This window comes from Miniopterus natalensis, chromosome 3 (assembly GCF_054644295.1).
Source record: "Miniopterus natalensis isolate mMinNat1 chromosome 3, mMinNat1.hap1, whole genome shotgun sequence".
In the NCBI taxonomy this organism is placed as follows: domain Eukaryota; kingdom Metazoa; phylum Chordata; class Mammalia; order Chiroptera; family Miniopteridae; genus Miniopterus; species Miniopterus natalensis.
The window spans coordinates 58,603,098-58,622,554 of NC_142083.1; the positions used below are offsets into that span (position 1 = coordinate 58,603,098).

Sequence of the window (19,457 nt, forward strand, 5' to 3'; positions counted from 1 at the left end):
AAAAATTTGTCTCATGCCTAAGGTAGGTTCATATATAAGAACCTACCTAAACTAATCAGTAGCAGTAGAATAGTAGTACTTTGCAGTTCTTTTCATTATTAAAAAAAAGTTTACTCTCAAGGGTTCTTGCATCTTTTTGTTTCCTTCATGCAATATTTCAAAGAAATACGTTTGTCACTGTTTATCACCTGTTTATATGAAAAAAGCTATCTGTTATACGCATCTTTACTCTATGTATTAAATTGTCCATCACATGACTTTCACTTTCAAAACAAATTGTATTATTCAGAGAACAAAATGTCATCCTTGAGAAAGTATATGAATGTATAATGTTTGAAATAGTTCCTAAGAATCATTTTCCTTGATAAGTGAACAGTGAAATTAACCATAAAAGTTGCAAAAATATTAAAGTGACAAATAGCAATATATCCTGGATGGGTGACAAAGAAAAAAATTCAAGAGACTGTTGTTGTACAACTGTTTAGGCAAACATTTGAGTCTTAGCACATGAAAACCATGTTGCAAATACAGGCAGTGGATGGATTAAAGTGTACACCTCTGTTTTCAAAACTTAAACACGTCTATTTGGAAAGGCTTGGCTACATTAAATTTTCCTTCAAGTTGACATGCCTTGTTAAAATGATAATTAGTATTTGGTACACAGAACACATGTGTTCCTTCTGGAAACTGTTTTTAAGATGTTACATTCGTTACCTGTCATTTATGATCCAGTTCAGACAGAGATTGAGAGAGCTAAGATTTTTGCACCTCTTGACAATTTCCATCACGGTTTCATTATCCAGTTCAGTGATATGACGAAGGTCCAGGCTGGAAAGGTTTCTTAGCTAATGAGATAAGCAAAAAGAAAGATGAAAAAAGTAAATGCTATATTCATTCTAAAAAATTATCTAGTTTATTACAAAGCAGAGTATCATTGCACAATATCTGGAATAGACAATAGTCCAGAATCATTTAATTAAACTGTTTAAATAATATTTTACATACTAAATGAGAAATGCAGGCAGAAATCTCTGGTTAATATATAAATGACAACACATTAAAATCAAACAGATTTTATTTAGGCATAAAAAAAATAAAAAGCTAGCAATCTAATAATAGGTGGGAGGCTGTTAAATATATTACATTAAATACCCACAATTTGATAAGATTATTTTCTTTAACATTGTTTAATTTCAGATATTTACCTTCATGATTATAATGTCACTTTTGCATAGGTTTTCTCATTTTTAAAAGATGAAATAGGAGTGAAGTGGTCGATTCAGAAATATCTTGGTGCTATTTTATCAATGGACTCCAAATTGTACTATTATGGGTTGTGTGTTTCACCAAGTGGAAAGCGATATGACATGTTCTTTAAGAAGCAAAGATTTTCTCTAGGTACCACTTTCCTCATTTCTTCATTTTCTCTACTCTTTTCTTTATGTTTCCTGCCTTCCCCTGATGTTTAGTCTCTAAAGAAAATTAATAGTATCATTTACACAAAGATGGTAGGATCTTAATTATCCTCTTCAAATGAACTACATTTCAAGCAAGCAATTTTTGCTTAATAACATTTACTTGTTAGAAGATCTAAGCTCTAGAAAGAGATGCAACTGCAATTGAGACCCTGATTATGGCCTCGGGAGACCTTGGGCAAAAACCAACATGTAGTGTCTGGACTCCTGACCCATGGAAACGGTGATAAATGTGCGTTGTGTTAAGCTGCTAAGCTTGTGGTAACTTGTTCAGCAATAAAAAAATTAATACAAAAGGTCTGCAGGGAACTCTGCACCCTTGCGGATAAGCCGGGTTTCTCTTAAGCCAAGCGGAATACCCTCGGTCACTGTAAACACGGAGGGAGGCTCGCTGCTCACAGGGCGCAGGGAGGCTCGGCCGCTCAGCTTCTCCTCGACGTGTATCTGCAGCTGCCGAGAAAGTGCTTGCTGGGAACACGGGTCACTCTGATGTGGCCCTTCTTTTCTATATAAAAACCACCATTTTCCTAAACCACATTATTTTTACAGTTAGCTCTTTTACAGAATTTTTCATCCCAACACCCAAAAACATCTTGCTGGGAGATGCACCACTCTGAGAACATGTTAAAAACCAAACAGCCTCTTTGAATTGCAGGTGCTGGGGACTTGCTGGGCTCGTGTCCTGACAGCAGCCTCATGTCTGCACCACAGCAAAATCAGAAATAGATGAAAAGGGGCCACAGGGCTGCTTAAAAATACTTTGCTGCATGACTCTTAGACCTATGAATGTTAAGGATGCATTTTGCTATGTATAACTATTTACATATGTGAACTCTTAAATACAGCCACATACAATACAGGGGCTTCACTGCATTTTCCCAAGTATCCTTTATGATAGTCACTAGGAAGTCAGATCATCATAAAAATATTATCCAGCCACACAAATGTCTCCTATACATGTATATTTTGGGATATAGCACAGCTTCTGACACAAAATTTCTATGTGAATTCTTACATATCTTTTAGCTTTCTTCACTGTAAAATATCTCTTTGTTACAACAATGTGAATGTACTTAATACTGATGAACTATACACTTTAAAATAATTAAGAAGGTAAACTTTATCTTACATACATTTTACCACAATAAAATAAAAAAAATTGCTTCATCTACCAGGGCATAGCAGGAACATACAATAAAGTTCCATAGAGAAGAAAATGTTAAGTTGTTGATGCCAGTTGGGTCCCCTCACGTTAGGGAAGATAAGTGAGGACCAAAGAGGTCTGAAAAACTTATTAAAGTACAGATAAAAGGGAGGGAGCTGTTAGCAAATCTAAACTATTTTATAGACTTGGGGAGATTTAAAGATATCTTCTATCTAGAAGTAGAGCAATGGACTAAGAAGGGGTCACCATTCCAGGAACTATCTACCTGTGACAAAGCTCTAATTCTTGCTGGCTGACTCCTGAGCTACTGGAAATGCCGTAGCCAGGCCCATTCCCCAGTGCAAGGGGGTCAGATGGTGACACGGGGCCACTAGGGGCTGACGCTGCCCTGTAATTACTGTCCATAAATGGGACATGTCTTACCCTTTCAATGGAGCACAAACTCATACATGAGGAAACAGGTTTACTTGAGTTCCCACAAGCCAGCGTTCTATTGAGATCCTAAAGAGTGTTTTATTTACTTTTGGATTTTTTTTTCATGAGCTGACAGTCACTGACTATGCTCACGTGGCCTTCCCTATGACCATTTTAGCCAGTTCAACTTGAAATATGACAGCATCCAAAGGCAGTTCCAGGAAGACGCAGTCTGAACACCTCCATGAGAAGTGGCATTTTCATTCAAAACTCCACCAACTGCTCTGTCAAATTCATCACATTCTTTCTCTTGCTGTGGGAATTTCCTAATAGTGCCCTCCAGTGTTTCATAAAAAGCTAGCTAAAGTAATCCTTCGCAGTCTGAATCAAATAATTACATTTAGGAAACTGACATTTTAATTAAACTTACTTTCCTTATAAATCCACTGGTGGTCTTGGGTTGTACAAATCTCAGAGTATTTGAATAAGCAAAGCCGTACAATCAAGTTCTTCTAAATGCTTCACCCCAGTTTTTAAATATTTAGTAAAGTATTTTAAAAGAAACTCACGTCAGAGTATAGAGTATAGGTAATCAACTTTCAGTTTAATACTGCTCTTATTAGGGAAAAATATTACTTGAACCAATTCAAGTTAAAGGCTAAAATTAGTCAAGGATTGGTATGGCATATATGAACTTAAGTATAAAATGAGACACTAAAATGTTACCTAGGAAACACAGGCTTGGAGGATTATAAAAAGACCTTAAATGACTTCCAATCTTTCTCAAGACTCTGGAAAAGTACAAAAAAAACCAAATTCTCCATTGTACAGGTTGACTACAGGAGGTGAAGCAACAGAAGAGGGCTCACAGAGTCTTGGCGACGACAGCAGGCATGTCCCACTGCTTCAGGCTAATGAGGATAATTTATGTGACGCCAGTTGGAGGTGATAATTTTTGAAAAGACTAAACACTTCTGTATAGCTAAATATGTTGAAATATCAACTAGTACGTAATTTACTTCTTGCCAGCCCTGCAGATACTGGCTTCACTGGGGCTGATTTCAGAGCAATCAGTTGTAATCTTTAGGGATCAAAGTCAAGGGTTGAGACAGGCTGCCTTGCTGGGGAGAACTGAGGTGGAGAGCAGTGCCACACACTCATCTGCCAATCACCTGTCAGGCTGCCAGGATGACTGCTGGAGAGACCAAAGGCACGGGGAGGGGGGTTAGAGAAAGGCATTTATAAGAAAACTGGGGAGAGCCTCCTATCAAGGGGAGGAAGGGAGACACAGGAGAAAGAGGGGGGCTTTAGCATGGGCCCTAGCACAGTAAAACTGGAAAACATATTAAAGAAACTGAGACTGCTGGAATGGAAAGGAAGGGGGCATAGCGGGAATGTCTGCCCCTGAGCATAGAAGGCTCCACACTTGGACAGGGTCTGATACCTGCGTTTAGAGAAGAACTTGGTTGGCCAAGAGAGAATATATAAAGGGCATCCCTTCTGCTCATCAACTAGGCCTGAACCTTAGCTTGTTTAAAGATGGCACTCGAGTATGGAGATGGTTTTAAAAAAAAGCTATAAACTGTATTTAGGACATCAGGCAAATCCTTTCCAGCACCTCATAGAACTGAGAACCTCAGTGAGAACTGAAAGCGTTTAAGTAGAGAGCCTGAGAGCCTGGCTCAGGCAATAAAAATTTCTAATCATGAATACAGGACACTTCCAGGGTCTTAAACGTCATCAGATCCACAGTAACTACCATGTTAATTCTCTGGCACCTGCGCTATGTATTCCTTCCAACCAGTGCCTCTTACTCACCCTGGGCGGCTGTCGCCTTGTTTTAGTTGCAAATGCAAGGCCTGTGTGGCCCTCCCATTCTCCTGTGGGACCTGACATCTTCCCCATTTTATTCATGTTGTTTTGCTCTGCAGGGCACTTGACGGCCCTGCTCTCCTCAAAGCTATCCCTTCCAATTCCTTCTTGCCACATTACCAGCCAGATTAATACTCCTTAAATAACTCTGATCATATCTCCCACCTTCTCTGAAACCTTTAAGAAACAAAAATATTTCAACTGCAAAAAGGAATCCCAGAGTTTGCCTATTGAGGCTCTTCACTCCCCATCCCTATAATTTATACTGAGTAAAAAAATAAATTATTCATTATTTTATTAAATTAGTATGCAGGCATGCATGCCCATAGTAATAAAATACATGATGGGCAAGCAAGATTCTTAAAAAAAAAAACAAAAAAAAAAAACACAAAACATTAACAGCTATGGTGTCCTGAGCCACCAGGGCAGTTACAAAGCTGTCTCCATTTCCTAGGAAAGCGTAATTCAGCCTGGGCTCCAGCACATGTCCCTAAAGCCTCCTGCGATGCCCAGTCAGAGGAAGAACTCTGCCCTCTGTGCACCCGCCGATGCTGCTCTCTCTCCACCCACAGCCTGAAACTGGGTGCTTTATGGAAAGATTTGGTCCAACTGAGCGTATGTTCCGCCCACTAGAGTCAAAGGCAAGCTGCTGCAGGTCAGGGGCCGGGTCCTGTCCACCTTTCCGTCACCAGTGCCTAACAGGGTGGTAGGTGCATCAAACACACTTATTAAGTGCTCACTGCTAAGTGAGTATACTTAAAAGCAGGATCTAACCTTTTTTTTTACTTTTATCAGTGTTTATTTTATGCTGAGTTTACTCCCGGGCCCTAAGTTTTTGTTTCTTCAGTTCCTCTGGCATCTTTTTCTCCTGTGCAGCCTCCTCTTCTGGTTTAGGAACGACCTGCTCTTCTTTCAGCAGGATCATCCCCATGTGGCAGGAGAGCACATGTGTGGGTCAACTGGCCCATGAGCTCTGGAAGTCCTGTGCCGCATCTCGGGAGGTTTGTTCACCTGGATGTGTTCAACGAACAGTGAATCTGCATCTAAACCCTGAAGTGCAGCAGCATCCTCAGCATTTTTAAGCCTGTGCAGCAAAAATTCAGCACTTTTTCTGGACCACTGACCCTGTGTCCAGCCCGACTTTTTGGCGTGGGCACACCTACCAACCTCACCATTGAAACAACGGAATGGCCCACATTGCTTCTGTAAAGTGACATCCTTCAGATACTTGGTGGCTTTTCAGATATGCATGCCCTTGATGGCCTAGGCAGGTTCACGGGTGTTCTTAACGTGAACACAAAGATTTTAACCTCTTGATCTGCATGATCTTGGGTGTCTTCTGGGTCAAGTGAATAGCAAACCATTTTCAGAGGTCACCCCAGGCCACTTTTGGGAAAAAGAGAGCCAGGATCTAAATTTTAAAGATATTTTCATTTATTTAAGTTTCCAGAAACCAGGTCTCCGCCTTTACTTACATCAAATGCGGGATCTGCAGCTCTGAAGCTACATGCTTTTAAAAGTGATATATCTGAACATAAACTTCACTAAGATGTAATCATTAAATAATAAAAAACAACATTCTCATTACACACAATTAAAGGTCATTTTAGAACAAGAAGCATAATCAGTAATCTATTTACATATCTGTTCTTAAAATGAAGGCCATTAAAGATGAAAGAAAAAAAAAGCCTCCATAAGTTGTCAGAGTTTTGATGCGTGTGGCAAGAATTCTGAGCAGTTCACCAAAATTTTAATCACTGTCTTCTGCTGCAGAAATGTGAATTTGTTAATTGGATTTCTGCTGCTTCTACCAATTCAGAATGGAGGCTCTGCCCCTCCTCCCCCACTCTGGCAGGCGGCACAGTCTCTAATTGACTTCTTCCTAGTACTTTTCTTTCCACCAAATTCCTTTCTTTTCTCCACATAGGATTTCTAGAGCTCATAACAAGCTACAGAGAGCACTAAAAGTTAGCAGCACTGAGAAGCCCTGTCACTTTTTTATGAAGCAAGAGCTGACAAACAGAACTTTTCTTCAATTAAAAATTAAAATGTTCACACTGTTTTATTTAAATAAGAAAAACAAATCAAAGCTCAAATCAATTAAGGGTAAATTAAGTCAAAAGTGAATGCGAGCAAGGAGAGAAGACTCCACCTAATTGGACTGGCTGTGTACTTCTCTCTCACTTTCCCCATCTACTTGGGGGGAAAAGACAGTTCGTGGAATTTTGAACCCATTTTAGTCACTTGCATCCACATATCATGCGACGATGTATTGAAAGTTTTGGAACTATATCCCAAATAAAAGTTTTGCAACCTTATTTTTAATAGTAGTAAAATAACTGAAATGCCATTAGCCCAACACTGAAACTTATCATATCCAAGCTGAGTAGCCTGTACACTGACCTCTTAATCTTACACTATTAAAGCAAAACAGCCAAAGTATTCTGTTCTTTATTTCTAAATATGTAAAGCTGAAAAACAAAGGCATGACCCTGATGATATTTAATTTAAAAAATATTCTGGCTTATATTCTTATTTTCCATCATTCCAAAAATGTTACGGAAATGTTGTACTTACTCTCTAAAATAAAATGTCTTTTTTTTTTGCTTTCTTCCTGGCTTAGAATATGTAACTAGGACTCACTTCCACATGGAAAATCTCTCAGCCTTACTCTCTCATTTCTAGACTTCAGCCTAAAACCAGAGCTCGGAATAAAAAGTGCCTAAACCTTACTTTCAGAAATTAGTGTTCCTCTGCTGCGACCAGGTTGTTTCAGAGAGTTAGGGCAAAAGCCCTGGGGCACCGGATGATCAGCACCATGCTGAGCCACTTGGGTCTTCCATACTCCCCAAAACTACATCTCCCAACGCAAAGAGGAGCAGCGAGGCATGAACAGGTACCTGCAGCTTCTCTCTGAGTGTTACCCCATAGGTCTGGAGCACCCTGTGCCACCCAGGAAGAAAACAGCTAACCTAGGTGTCGATCAGCAGTGTTCTCTCCTCTCAATCTCTAAGCCATCTGTAAGGGAAGAAACATTCCAAAGTGTATATGTGTTTTTCCCACCATCATTCTCCCTGCAGTCCCCGAATAAAGCCCCAAATACCCCTTCTACTTGGAAGATAACGCTGATATCAACAATCTAAAAACAAATCAATCAGATCACTCCTACTAGTGAGAAAGTAGTCATAGATTCTCATCCTAAAATAAAATTAGGATCCAGTTTTGGAAAAAATGCTATTTCTTCCATGATCTTCATTTCTAGCATTGCACTTGATTTAATTATTCATGGTATTATCCAAGTGCCCCAACCACCTATGATAAAGAAAGAATGAACACTTTACAGGTGAAAAAGGCCTAAAAAGACTCAAAGTTTTTAAAGTGCATGTAAGGATTTATACCCAAAATCCACATGAGGGACTCTCCAAACTCTGAATCACATCCCGTTTGTTATACTGAGTTTTACCTTTCTTCTGCAATAACAACTCCAAGAAGCAACAGCATTTGGTTAACAATATATTTATATTTGGAACTGGTAAGATTTAGTTCCTGACTCCCTAATTACACTCAATGTTAGGAGCTGGAAGTGAATGACCTAAAATTCTAGTTTCATGACTATGCTATAGGCAGTGTATCAGTTACCAATGAGAAATGGTAATCAGAAAATATCTTTATAAAATTTTCCTTGATATTAAAAATGTAAAACATGAAATGACATCATTAAAGTAGATAATACAATTTTTTTCAAAACAAACTGCAAAACTTTTATGACTTTGATTTATATACTAAAGCACTACTTTCTAACACAAAAAAACTGTCCATCTGTAAGACTGTTCTCTTAACCAGTTCTGTCCATGTATGAGTTGAAAAGCTTCAACCAACTGAGAAAAATTATAATATTTAGTGTACATCTAAGGTGAAACTTTAAATACTGATTTATGATTTATTTTAATATTATGTATTTTGAGTCACATATCTTCTTACATCAATAAAAAGCATTTATTGAAATTGAAAGGCTTTTAAAAATTTTAAAAAAAACAACAGGAGTGCTGACATGATAGCATGTAATTTTTTGTCAGTCAAAACCATTAAGGTATAATTTAAATTAACTGGTAACGTATAACCAATAACTCAAATTACGAGTTCATGACAATTAACTTCTTATATATATTTAGTCAAATATTTTTCTTTCCATTTGTCTCTTTGAACTGGAATTATACATCACAGCTCGGGAAAAACATCTACATTTTATTCTTGCTAGAAGCATGTATGCAACTATCTTTCTATAATGAGGCCACTAGCCCTCTACCCTATTCTTGGAACTCACCATGGCCTTGTGGCTTCCTTCCTCTTAGCTGTCGCAGAGCTAGCTGCCCCTCTCTCTCTAGTTATAATCTGTCTACATCCAGGACAGATGTCTGACTAGTGACAGTCTAAAGAAGGGTCAAGTCTAATTTAAATCTTATATTATGTGCAATTCTCTGCTTTGTGTTTTGATCCTCATTGTCACAAGTCTCTCTGAGAGGAAATAAACACCAGTTCTATTTTCTCAAATGTAAGAAACACAAAATGACCCAGACAGGACGATGTATTGGGTCTAAGCAGGAAAAGAGAAACCGCTACAAGTATTTATTAAATTACATGAAGAGAATTTCATTAAGGAAACCGGTTACTCTGATGAAGGAGAAGTTGAGAAGATGAACTGGAGAGGCCACTGTGAGCCAGAAAATTAGCAAGGGCGGGAAGCCACAGGCACCCCACGCTGCAGGGACAAAAGGAAGTCAATGATCCTGGAAGCCACAGGCCACCGTGACACAATACAATCTGGAGGGGCAGGGAATCTGTCCAGGGCTGAAATCAAGGAATGGCTAAAGCTGTGACTAACAATACTACCAGGGAGGCAGGGAGGGAAATACTCTGGCTCTCCCTCCCTCTCTTTGGGTTCCTGCCTCCCTCTAAATGGCACCTGCAGAGTGAAGCCCCAGTGATACCGAAGAGCATGCAGAAGGGCACAGAGGAAAGGAAGGGCCTGAGGGCAGACAGACCTTGGACCAGCACAGAGCAAAAGGAAAAAGGGGAAGAGGAGCCAGTTTCCAACCACAAAAAGAGGTAGTCAATCTAATGGGAGCTCTTTGTAAGGACCTGAACAGAAAAAATTGACTGCCAGAGTATTCCTGCACCTAGCCTGAGAAACCCAGGGTGCTGACCAACTTTGTTTTCTTCTTTGAGCCAGATGATAGCTGTAAAAGTCAAAACTTGAGCTGCTTTCTCGGGCACAGGGGTATTGTTCCATTTATAAAGATCCAAGATTGATAGCCAACTGAAGAAGTACCTCTGATCAAACATAATAACCAATCATTTTCTCTAGTGAATATAACAGAGAAAGCTCCAGTGGGAAGCTTTTTCTTGGGGGAAAAAAATGATGTTGGTCAATCATCCCACTGGGATACAATCAATTGAAAGGAAGTGTACAGTAGGGGAAGCAGCTGTGTTTCTGAAGGTTTTGTAAATACTCTGTGATAAACAACTTTTGTGTAAATGCCTATGACACCTCTGGGCTGGAGAGCAAACATGTGAAGAGCTCAATTGCCTTTAGTCAACAGACTATTGGGCCAATGTGTCTGCAGAAGAGGGAGCTCAGAACCATACTTTCTTCCAAAAAGTATTATGGAAAATAATGAGTAATGACACATAGGCCCAAATTCTGGTTAAATATTGAGGCTCCAAGTTAAAATTTCAGAACACATACTCCTACTATAGCATAAATAACTTACCCTTTGACTAACAGAGTTACTATGGAAATTAATTCCCTATTTTCAAAGAATATGACTATAATAAAGACACATAATCTTCCATTCGGTATCCAGGAGTCCCTGTACATCATCATTATAAACCTCACAAACATTAAACAAAATTGTAAAGAATAACCAGGTTACTCAGATTCTCGATTGATTACTGATTGACACAGTATGAGCGCGTACTATGTTTAAATATGTGTGAGAATCAATATATAATACGTACACAGGTAGGCACTTCCTGTGGTTGATCTGCCCAGATCAAGTGAAAATAGTGCTTAAATAAGATAGTTGAATCAATTAAAAAATAAAACACTGTTAAATATTTTATAAATGTTTAAAACTAGCAAGTCAATATAAGTGTCAATGTTTTGTTATCAACTGAATGTTTTTTAATTAGATTCTATTAACTCTGTAACTCTCAATAACTGTTTATTTTAAATTAATAAATGAGAAGGGCTTACTTTTTTCCCCTCAGTAGTATATTTTCTCATAAGTTACATTATGACTTATTCTCATTGAGCCTCAAATCTGGTTTCCCTAATTCGTATAGTCTGTTCTGTTGATTTAGAGATGAGATCCCATCCGTGTCCAGTATCACTTTCACACATAAACCACGAGAATGAGTAAGGTAGACTCACACTGATCCTTAAATAAAATTTCTGTCAAAAAACAGTGTGAATGACTTGAAATTCTAAAAGAACATGAAAGCAACAGCTCCTAACGCCTTTCTTGGATAAAGACTGACCTCATGTGTTAAGAGACCAGATAAATATAATTGAAAACCATTTTAACAAGAATATTTGCAACAAAAACCACAATTTATAAACAAGTGTGTAATAAAAATCCAAAGAGTGAACTGAGGATAATATAAACAGAGTAAATAATATTTAAAATATAAAGCCAAGATCCAAGAGAGGCCCTTTCAAAAAAGATTGCAAACTTTCCTCATTTCATATTAATATGTTTATATTGAAGCCTGAAGCAACCATTTTATCAAAAAATAAATGCAACAAAGAAACTCATCTGTTCATTTTACTTGTTAGAACTTCCACAAACTGAGTCATTTGAAAGATGAATTCATTTACTCTACTATTGTCACATTAACACACCCTGCTATAGTAGCTGCAGAAATAAAAATGCAGCACAAACACGTATACATTACAACCAGAGTGTGAGTAATAGATTTACAAAATATAAGAAAAATAGCCTCACTGAACAGGTATCACTGACTTAAGAGAACGAAAAAAATAAATGGGTAAACTGACGCAGCTTATGTAGACACTACCTGTATTAACTTAAAAAATAAAAACAAAGCCGCTAATTTGTGCAATAATATTAAGGACCAACAGTGTATTCCCCTGATTCTGTGTATTGCTATGTGGAAATTTTTTTAATATTTTTATCAAAAAATACAATTTCAGTTGTTCAGTGTGTTAACTTAAATCATTAAATAACCCTTTAAAGGTCAGCAGGGAAAGAAAAAAAAAAGAAAGAGCAGACAGTTATTAATCTTAACATTCAGCATTGACCCTCAGGTAGAATCAAGGTTCACGAAGTTTTTAAGGAAGACTTCTTTTCATGAAAATTATTTTACATTTTTATTTTAATGAAAGAATATAAGTGGGTTAGGACTAAAGACACAAGAACTTTCATACTCTGTGATGAACATTTTTCTCAGTAATTAATTCTATTTTTCAACTGCTTCCTTGGTTATGCGCAGAGCACTTGCCGCTACAACCCCAGAGGAAGGTAGGTGCTGTCAGTACCCCCACTTTACAGGTAAGGAAACTGAGGCAAGGAGATCAGGTGATCTGCCCAAGGTCCTACATTCACTGGTCATATCATTAGCTCTGGTGACAGCAATAAGTGGTTGGCTGTTCCAAACATTTTTTAAAAAAATTAATGGGCCAGACCAGGCACAGATATCCTCAATACTCTATTTTTGGCTCAACTTTTAACTCCTAGAAGGCTAAAAAGAACCAAAAACACGGTCATGCAACACAGACCCCTTCATGATACTCACTGGGTTATACTCACTACACAGAATTTCATGAGCTGAATGGATTTAAGAATATGTATTTTTCACATATCAAAATATCATTCAACCACTATAATTAATCAGAAACAAATGAAATGGTAATCTCTGACTAAACAGCGGTATCACCCCTAAAGTAGCAAAATCAGTAGTATGCCTCTCCTTTAGAATAATTTAGAATTCTAAATTATCAGCTATGTGGAAATTTAAAAAGCAAAAACGTTCACCTTTTATTTCCAGTCTCTGAATAAATAAGAAAAGGAAGAGGAAAATTGAGTTAGCTGCATGAATGAACATACTTTCAGTTACTTATGTTAAATTAACTTAAAAAAATCAATTTTGTTTTCCTTTAGAAAACATTTCGTATTTTCAAGTATAAGCACTTTTAAAATATATGGTTTTTTAAAGAGTTCTTTAAATGTGATTATGATCTAAGAAAATATCAGAAGCTTGGTCATTTTGTTTAGCTGTCACCTTCCTCAAAAAAAAACTCTTTTTAAAAATAAAAACGAGCAGACATAAAAATCTTCAACCAAGTCCATACCTGCCATGTCCCAAGAATCCAGTCCATGCTGATAAACTGAATAACTGAGCAACAATAAGATTTAACGTAGTACAAATTAATATTATTAATCAACAGTCACAATTTTAAAATAGTTCAACAATCTAAAAAAATACATCACTAAATTACGAAAAATATAAAATTTTTATATAGCATATAATAAACTTTTTGCAAAAACTTTGTTGTGATCTTCCTTAATAGTTATTTTAAAAGATCTTCCTGACTGACTGTAATCATTTGAACTTGTCTGATATAAAGCGATTCATAACGGATATGTGGCATTAAATTCATGAACCCACAGCATTTCTGAGGTTTGCACTCCAACTACATGTAAAAATAACTTGCCACTTGACATTTCAGACTCCATAAGCCTATTTGTTCAACTGATTTTTAAATTAATATTAAGTTAACATTAATTATTATCCTGAGCTTCTCCATGCAACTATGCATTCTTAAAAATTATGATATTGAATAGTATGATTTTATCATGTTGCATTAGTAACATTTTAAACTTTTTGACCCCTTATAGGCTTTTTCTTATGGAAATTTTCAAATATAAACAAATATAATGAGAATTGTATAATGAACCCCTTGCCCTATAACCCAGCTCAAGTATCTGTATTTTGTCGTTTTTGTCTCCTTTTCTCTTTTTCTTTTTTTATCCACTTTTTAATATTTTAAACTAAATACCTAACATTGTGTAATTTCACTAGTAAATACTCAAGTATATATCTCTTACTGATGAAGTTTTTAATATATAACAAACATTTGGTACAATTCACCAGTGAGCAATCTGGGCCTAGAGTATTATTGGAGAGAAGGTTTTTAACTACAAATGCAATTTATTTCAGAGAGATAGGGCTATTAAGATAATCTATTTTCTCTTGAGTGAGGTTTGGTAGTTTGTATCTTTCAAAAAAACATTCCATTTCATCAAATTTGTAGTATTTATAGGCATAAAGATGTCCATAAGATTCCTTGTTATACTTTTAATATCTGTAGAATCTGTAAGTTATGTCGCTCCTCTGAGTCATAATATTGGCAATTTGTGTTCTCTATATCTCTCTTTTCCTTAATCAGCCTGAATAGAGATTTATCAACTTTATTTTATAAAGAACCAGCTTTTGGTTTTATTAACTTTCTCTGCTATTTTTCCTTTCCTCTTGCTTACTTTGAGTTTAATTGACTCATCTTTTTCAAGTGCCATAAGGTAGGAGCTAATATTGATTTGAGACCTATCATTTTTCTTATATGAGTGCTCAAGGCTATTACAGTAGCCCCCACCCCCTCTTCTCTGAATAGAATACATTTCAAGACACCCAGAGAATGCCCGAAATTGTGGATGGTATCAATCCCTATATACTGTTTTTTCCCATACATAAGTGCCTATGATAAAGTTTAGAAATATACTTAACCAAAGATGTAAAAGATCTGTACTCAGAAAACTACAGGACACTGAAAAAAAAGAAACAGAGGAAGATATAAACAAATGGGAAAATATACCATGTTCATGGATTGGAAGAATTAACATCATTAAAATGTCCATACTACCCAAAGCAATCTATAAATTCAATGCAATCCCTATTAAAATGCCAATAGCGTATTTCACAGATCAAAAACAAACACTTCGAAATTTATATGGAACCAAAAAACACCCCAAATAGCCACGGCAATCTTGAGAAAGAAGAACAAAGTTGGAGGAATCACAATACTAGATATCAAGTTATACTACAAAGCCACTGTATTCAAAACAGCCTGGTACTGGCGCAAGAACAGACAAATAGATCAGTGGAACAGAAGAGAGAACCCAGAAATTGACGGACACGATTATGGTCAATTAATATTTGACAAAGGAGGCAAGAACATAGAATGGAGTAAAGACAGTCTCTTCAATAAATGGTGCTGGGAAAATTGAACAGGTACATGCAAAGAAGTGAAACTAGACCACCAACTTACACCATACACAAAAGTAAATTCGAAATGGATAAAAGACTTAAATGTAAGACATGAAACCATAAAAATCCTAAAGGAAAACATAGGCAGCAAAATCTCAGATATCTCTCGTAACAATATGTTTATAGACACATCTCCTAGGGCAAGAGAAACGAAGGAGAAAATAAACAAATGGGACTACATCAAAATAAAAAGCTTCTGCACAGGAAAAGAAACCATCAACAAAACACAAAGGGAGCCCAGTGTATGGGAGAACATATTTGCCAATAACACATCAGATAAAGGGTTAATATCCAAAATATATAAGGAACTCATACAACTTAACAAAAGGAAGACAAACAATCCAATTAAAAAATGGGCAAAGGACCTGAATAGACACTTCTCCAAAGAGGACATACATATGGCTAAAAGACATATGAAAAAATGCTCAATGTCGCTAATCATCAGAAATTAAAACCACAATGAGGTACCACTTCATACTTGTCAGAATGTCTACCAACAAATCAATGAACAAGTGCTGGCAAGGGTGTGGAGAAAAGGGAACCCTAGTACACTGCTGGTGGGAATGCAGACTGGGGCAGCCACTATGGAAAGCAGTTTGGAGTTTCCTCAAAAGATTAAAAATTAACCTGCCATTTGACCCCGTGATCCCACTTCTAGGAATATATCTTAAGAAACACAAAACACCAATCAGAAAAAACTTATGCACCCCTATGTTCATAGCAGCGAATTTACAATAGCTAAGATCTGGAAACAGCCCAATTGCTCATCAGTAGATGAGTGGACAAAAAAGCTGTGGGACATTTACACCATAGATTACTATGCAGCTGTAAAAAAAGAAGGATCTTTTATCCTTTGGGACAGCATGGCGGGAACTAGAAAGTATTATGCTAAGTGAAATAAGCCAGTTAGAAAAAGACAAGTACCACATGATCGCACTTATATGTGGAATAAACAAAATAAACTGATTAACAAAATGGATCCAGAGACATAGAAGCATGGAACAGACTGAGGGGGTTAGGGGGAGGGGGGTGGATGTCGGGTGGAGGGGATCAATGGGGGTAAAAAGGGGACACCTGTAATATTTTCAACAATAAAGTTAATTTGTTAAAAAAAAATAAAGTTTAATTTATAAATTAGACAAGAGATTAACAACATAATAGAAAAATTACAATAATATACTGTAATAAAAGTTATATAAATGTGGTCTCTCTGTCTCTCAAAATATCCTATTGTGTTGTATGTACGTCCCAGGAGGGGTGGAGCAGGATGGCACAAGACTTCATCACACTACTCAGAACAACACATTTAAGTTTTAAAAGTATGAGTTGTTTATTTCTGGAATTTTCCATCCAATATTTTTAGACTATGGTTGACCGAAGGTAACTGAAACCAAAGAAAGCAAAACCACAGATGGGCAGCAGCAGGACTACTGTAATTTTTCCTAAAGAGCATTGGAGCAGTATCACATAAATCCAATGTGTTGTGTTCATTCTCCTTCAGTTCAAAATACTTTCTAATTTCTCTTTTGATTGCTTCTTTACTCATGGGTTACTTAAGATTGGATGCACAGGGAGGTCAGCCACAGATCCCTGGGGTTCTCTATGGGGTTCTCTCCACTCTGGGGCTCTGTTCTCTAAAATCTGGCTGCCTTGGTCTCCCTGGATTTTCTGTTCTGTCTCAACTGTGACAGTCTGCTGAGTTTTGCCTAGGTCACCCCGCCCTGCGCTGCAAGTTGGAAATTCTTTCAATGCATTAGACAGAGGCAAACATAGGACTTCTCCTGTTTCCCATGTCTCAGGGATCATTGTCCTTGATATCCGGTGTCTTGAAGATCATTGTTTCATATATTTTGTATGTTTGGGGGGTTGTTTCAAGTATGAGAGTAAACCTGGGCATTATTACCACATCTTAGCTAGAAGAAGAAATCCAGTGTTTTGTTCTTTATATATCACTATGAACTCATGATTTTTATACATTTCATTTGTTTTAATCCACTGTAATCATTTTTCTTTTTGAGGCTGAAAGTATCCCAGTCTAGGCCAGTGGGAGCCACTACATGTTGGCTTTTGTGTCTTTTTGACATGTTTCTACTAGTCCCTTTGGTGGTGAATGGTATTTAGGTACTAGGGATTAACTATTTATTTGCATTTGCTAAACTTGTTTTTAAAAAGTAGGAGGGAGAGCAAGAGGGCAAGATAGAGGTATTTTATTTATAAATAAGTACATTACAAAAAACTGAACATACCTGTGATGGAGGAGACTCAATTCTGCCACATACAAGTCACTCACACCCTCAACTGTTAAAGACTTCAAAAGTTCTCATCATTTCTCCCTCAATATGAATCTCCATGTTTCCAAAACAGTCTACTAAATCTGGCTTTATGTTCTAAACCTGTGTTCATTCAGTCTCAGCTATTTCTGGGCTCTCATTTACACAGTCATAGCAGCTTAGAAGGAAGGCCCCCTATTCCAATATTGTTTGGTATTAGTGGAATCTATCTGAAGACTAAGGGTGTGTCATCAATAAATATTGCAAAGTAAATTAGAATCCAGCCAAGCCTGAGAACATCAAAGTGAAATTAAGTCCAAAGGATCATTGTAACAGAATATCAGTATTCTTCCATCTATACCCAATCTTCAGTCTTCTTACCCATGGTTTAACAATCTAAGTTGTCACAAATTTCCTTTCTAACTTACTAAAAGCTTCACATTTCTTAGTTTCAGTGAAACCCCCACACAGTCCTTTCCAGGTCAATGATTCTTAAATTCATAGGTTATTCTGTGTGCAAGAAACTCTAGAGATAAATCATCCAATCCAGGCATATCTCTTGAGAGATAGGGAACTAAGACACAGAGATTTTACGGCACTTGCCTCTATGAGCAAACTGAGAGCCAGAGATTTCCTAAATCATATAGACTGATAGTTCTCAATAGTAGGTGTTTGACATCCCCCTAATTTTATATGTAAAAATTGCATACCATGGTGATAATAAATTATTTAGCAACTATACACCAGGATGACTATAATAGCAACACAACTTTCTAGGATCATTTATTTATTTACAAAATTCTGTGAATGTAATTTACATTTTGTGTAATGTCTTAGCATGTACACAGTTTGTCAGAATACAAAATGTTTTACTAAAAAGCTTTGTATTTTATTTAAATCTGAGTTCTACCCTTGGTTTCAAGAGGTAAAACAATTAAAATTGCTCTGCAAAAGCTACGAATGTTTAAAATTCTATCTTGCCTTTACTTGAATCCAGCAAACTAAGCATATAACACCACAAACCAGTCTTCTCATCACAGACTTTGTTGAGCAGCAGAGACAACCCTCAAAACTCTGAGGACCAGCTTTGATATCAATCAGGCAGATTCTGACTGCGACAGGGCAAACCGCCAATCCTGGCCTATAACCCTAAGAACCTTCTCAGCAAATGGAGCCTTCCAGCACGGACATTTGCTGTAGCTGCTATTTTGTCAAAGAGAATAATTCTGGTCTTTTTAGTACCAGTGTACCATAATTTTTTGCCATCTCAAAATGCTCAGAGAAGGACTTAATGACCTAATAAGTCCTGTGTTGTCTTTAATGAGTATAATTTCTAGTGATAGTAAAATCCCACATATGATCATTGTTACATTTGTTGTACACAATCTGTTCATCCAAAGGCATTTCTACTCTACACTATTAACAGCAAAGATGTGACTACAAAAACATTCATCTACCAAGATGTTCAGGCATGGTTATAAGAAATGAATAAAAATTATGGTTATATATGGTTATACTGAGATGTTCTGATAGAATAATAATTGAGAATAAGCTACCTATCCTCTCCACTGGCTTTAGGTTCTGACCCTCAAAATACAATTAAAGCTGACCAGTCATTAAAGACACAGGAAAATCACAGCCTCTGTTTTAGATAGACTTGAACAGTGATTTGTTATTTTTTTCTCAAATACTTGGATTTTTCAGCAATTTAGATATCACAGCATTTATGTTAATATTAGTAACTAACATTTACTTAGCACTTACTGCAATCTCAATAGTGAGGCAAGCACCTTGCATATATTACTTCTATTAATACCCTGAAAAATTATTTGCCTGCTTAGCTAATAAGTGGCAGAGCCAAGGTTCAAGCCCGGCCTGACAACAGAGCCCAGGCTTCTATCCACTGTGCCTTAT

General features: G+C 36.9%; 1 protein-coding gene across 3 annotated transcripts in view; it reads right to left on the minus strand.

Annotated features, from left to right (window-relative positions):
* The window catches only part of FBXL17 (F-box and leucine rich repeat protein 17), a 503,612-nt gene that overhangs the window by 360,123 nt on the left and 124,032 nt on the right, over positions 1 to 19,457 (minus strand). For all 3 annotated transcript variants that reach the window (XM_087815480.1, XM_016221967.2, XM_087815479.1), the window contains exon 6: positions 715 to 845. In XM_087815480.1, coding sequence (XP_087671606.1) covers positions 715 to 845 — 131 coding nt within the window. The remainder of the gene's footprint in view (positions 1 to 714; positions 846 to 19,457) is intronic.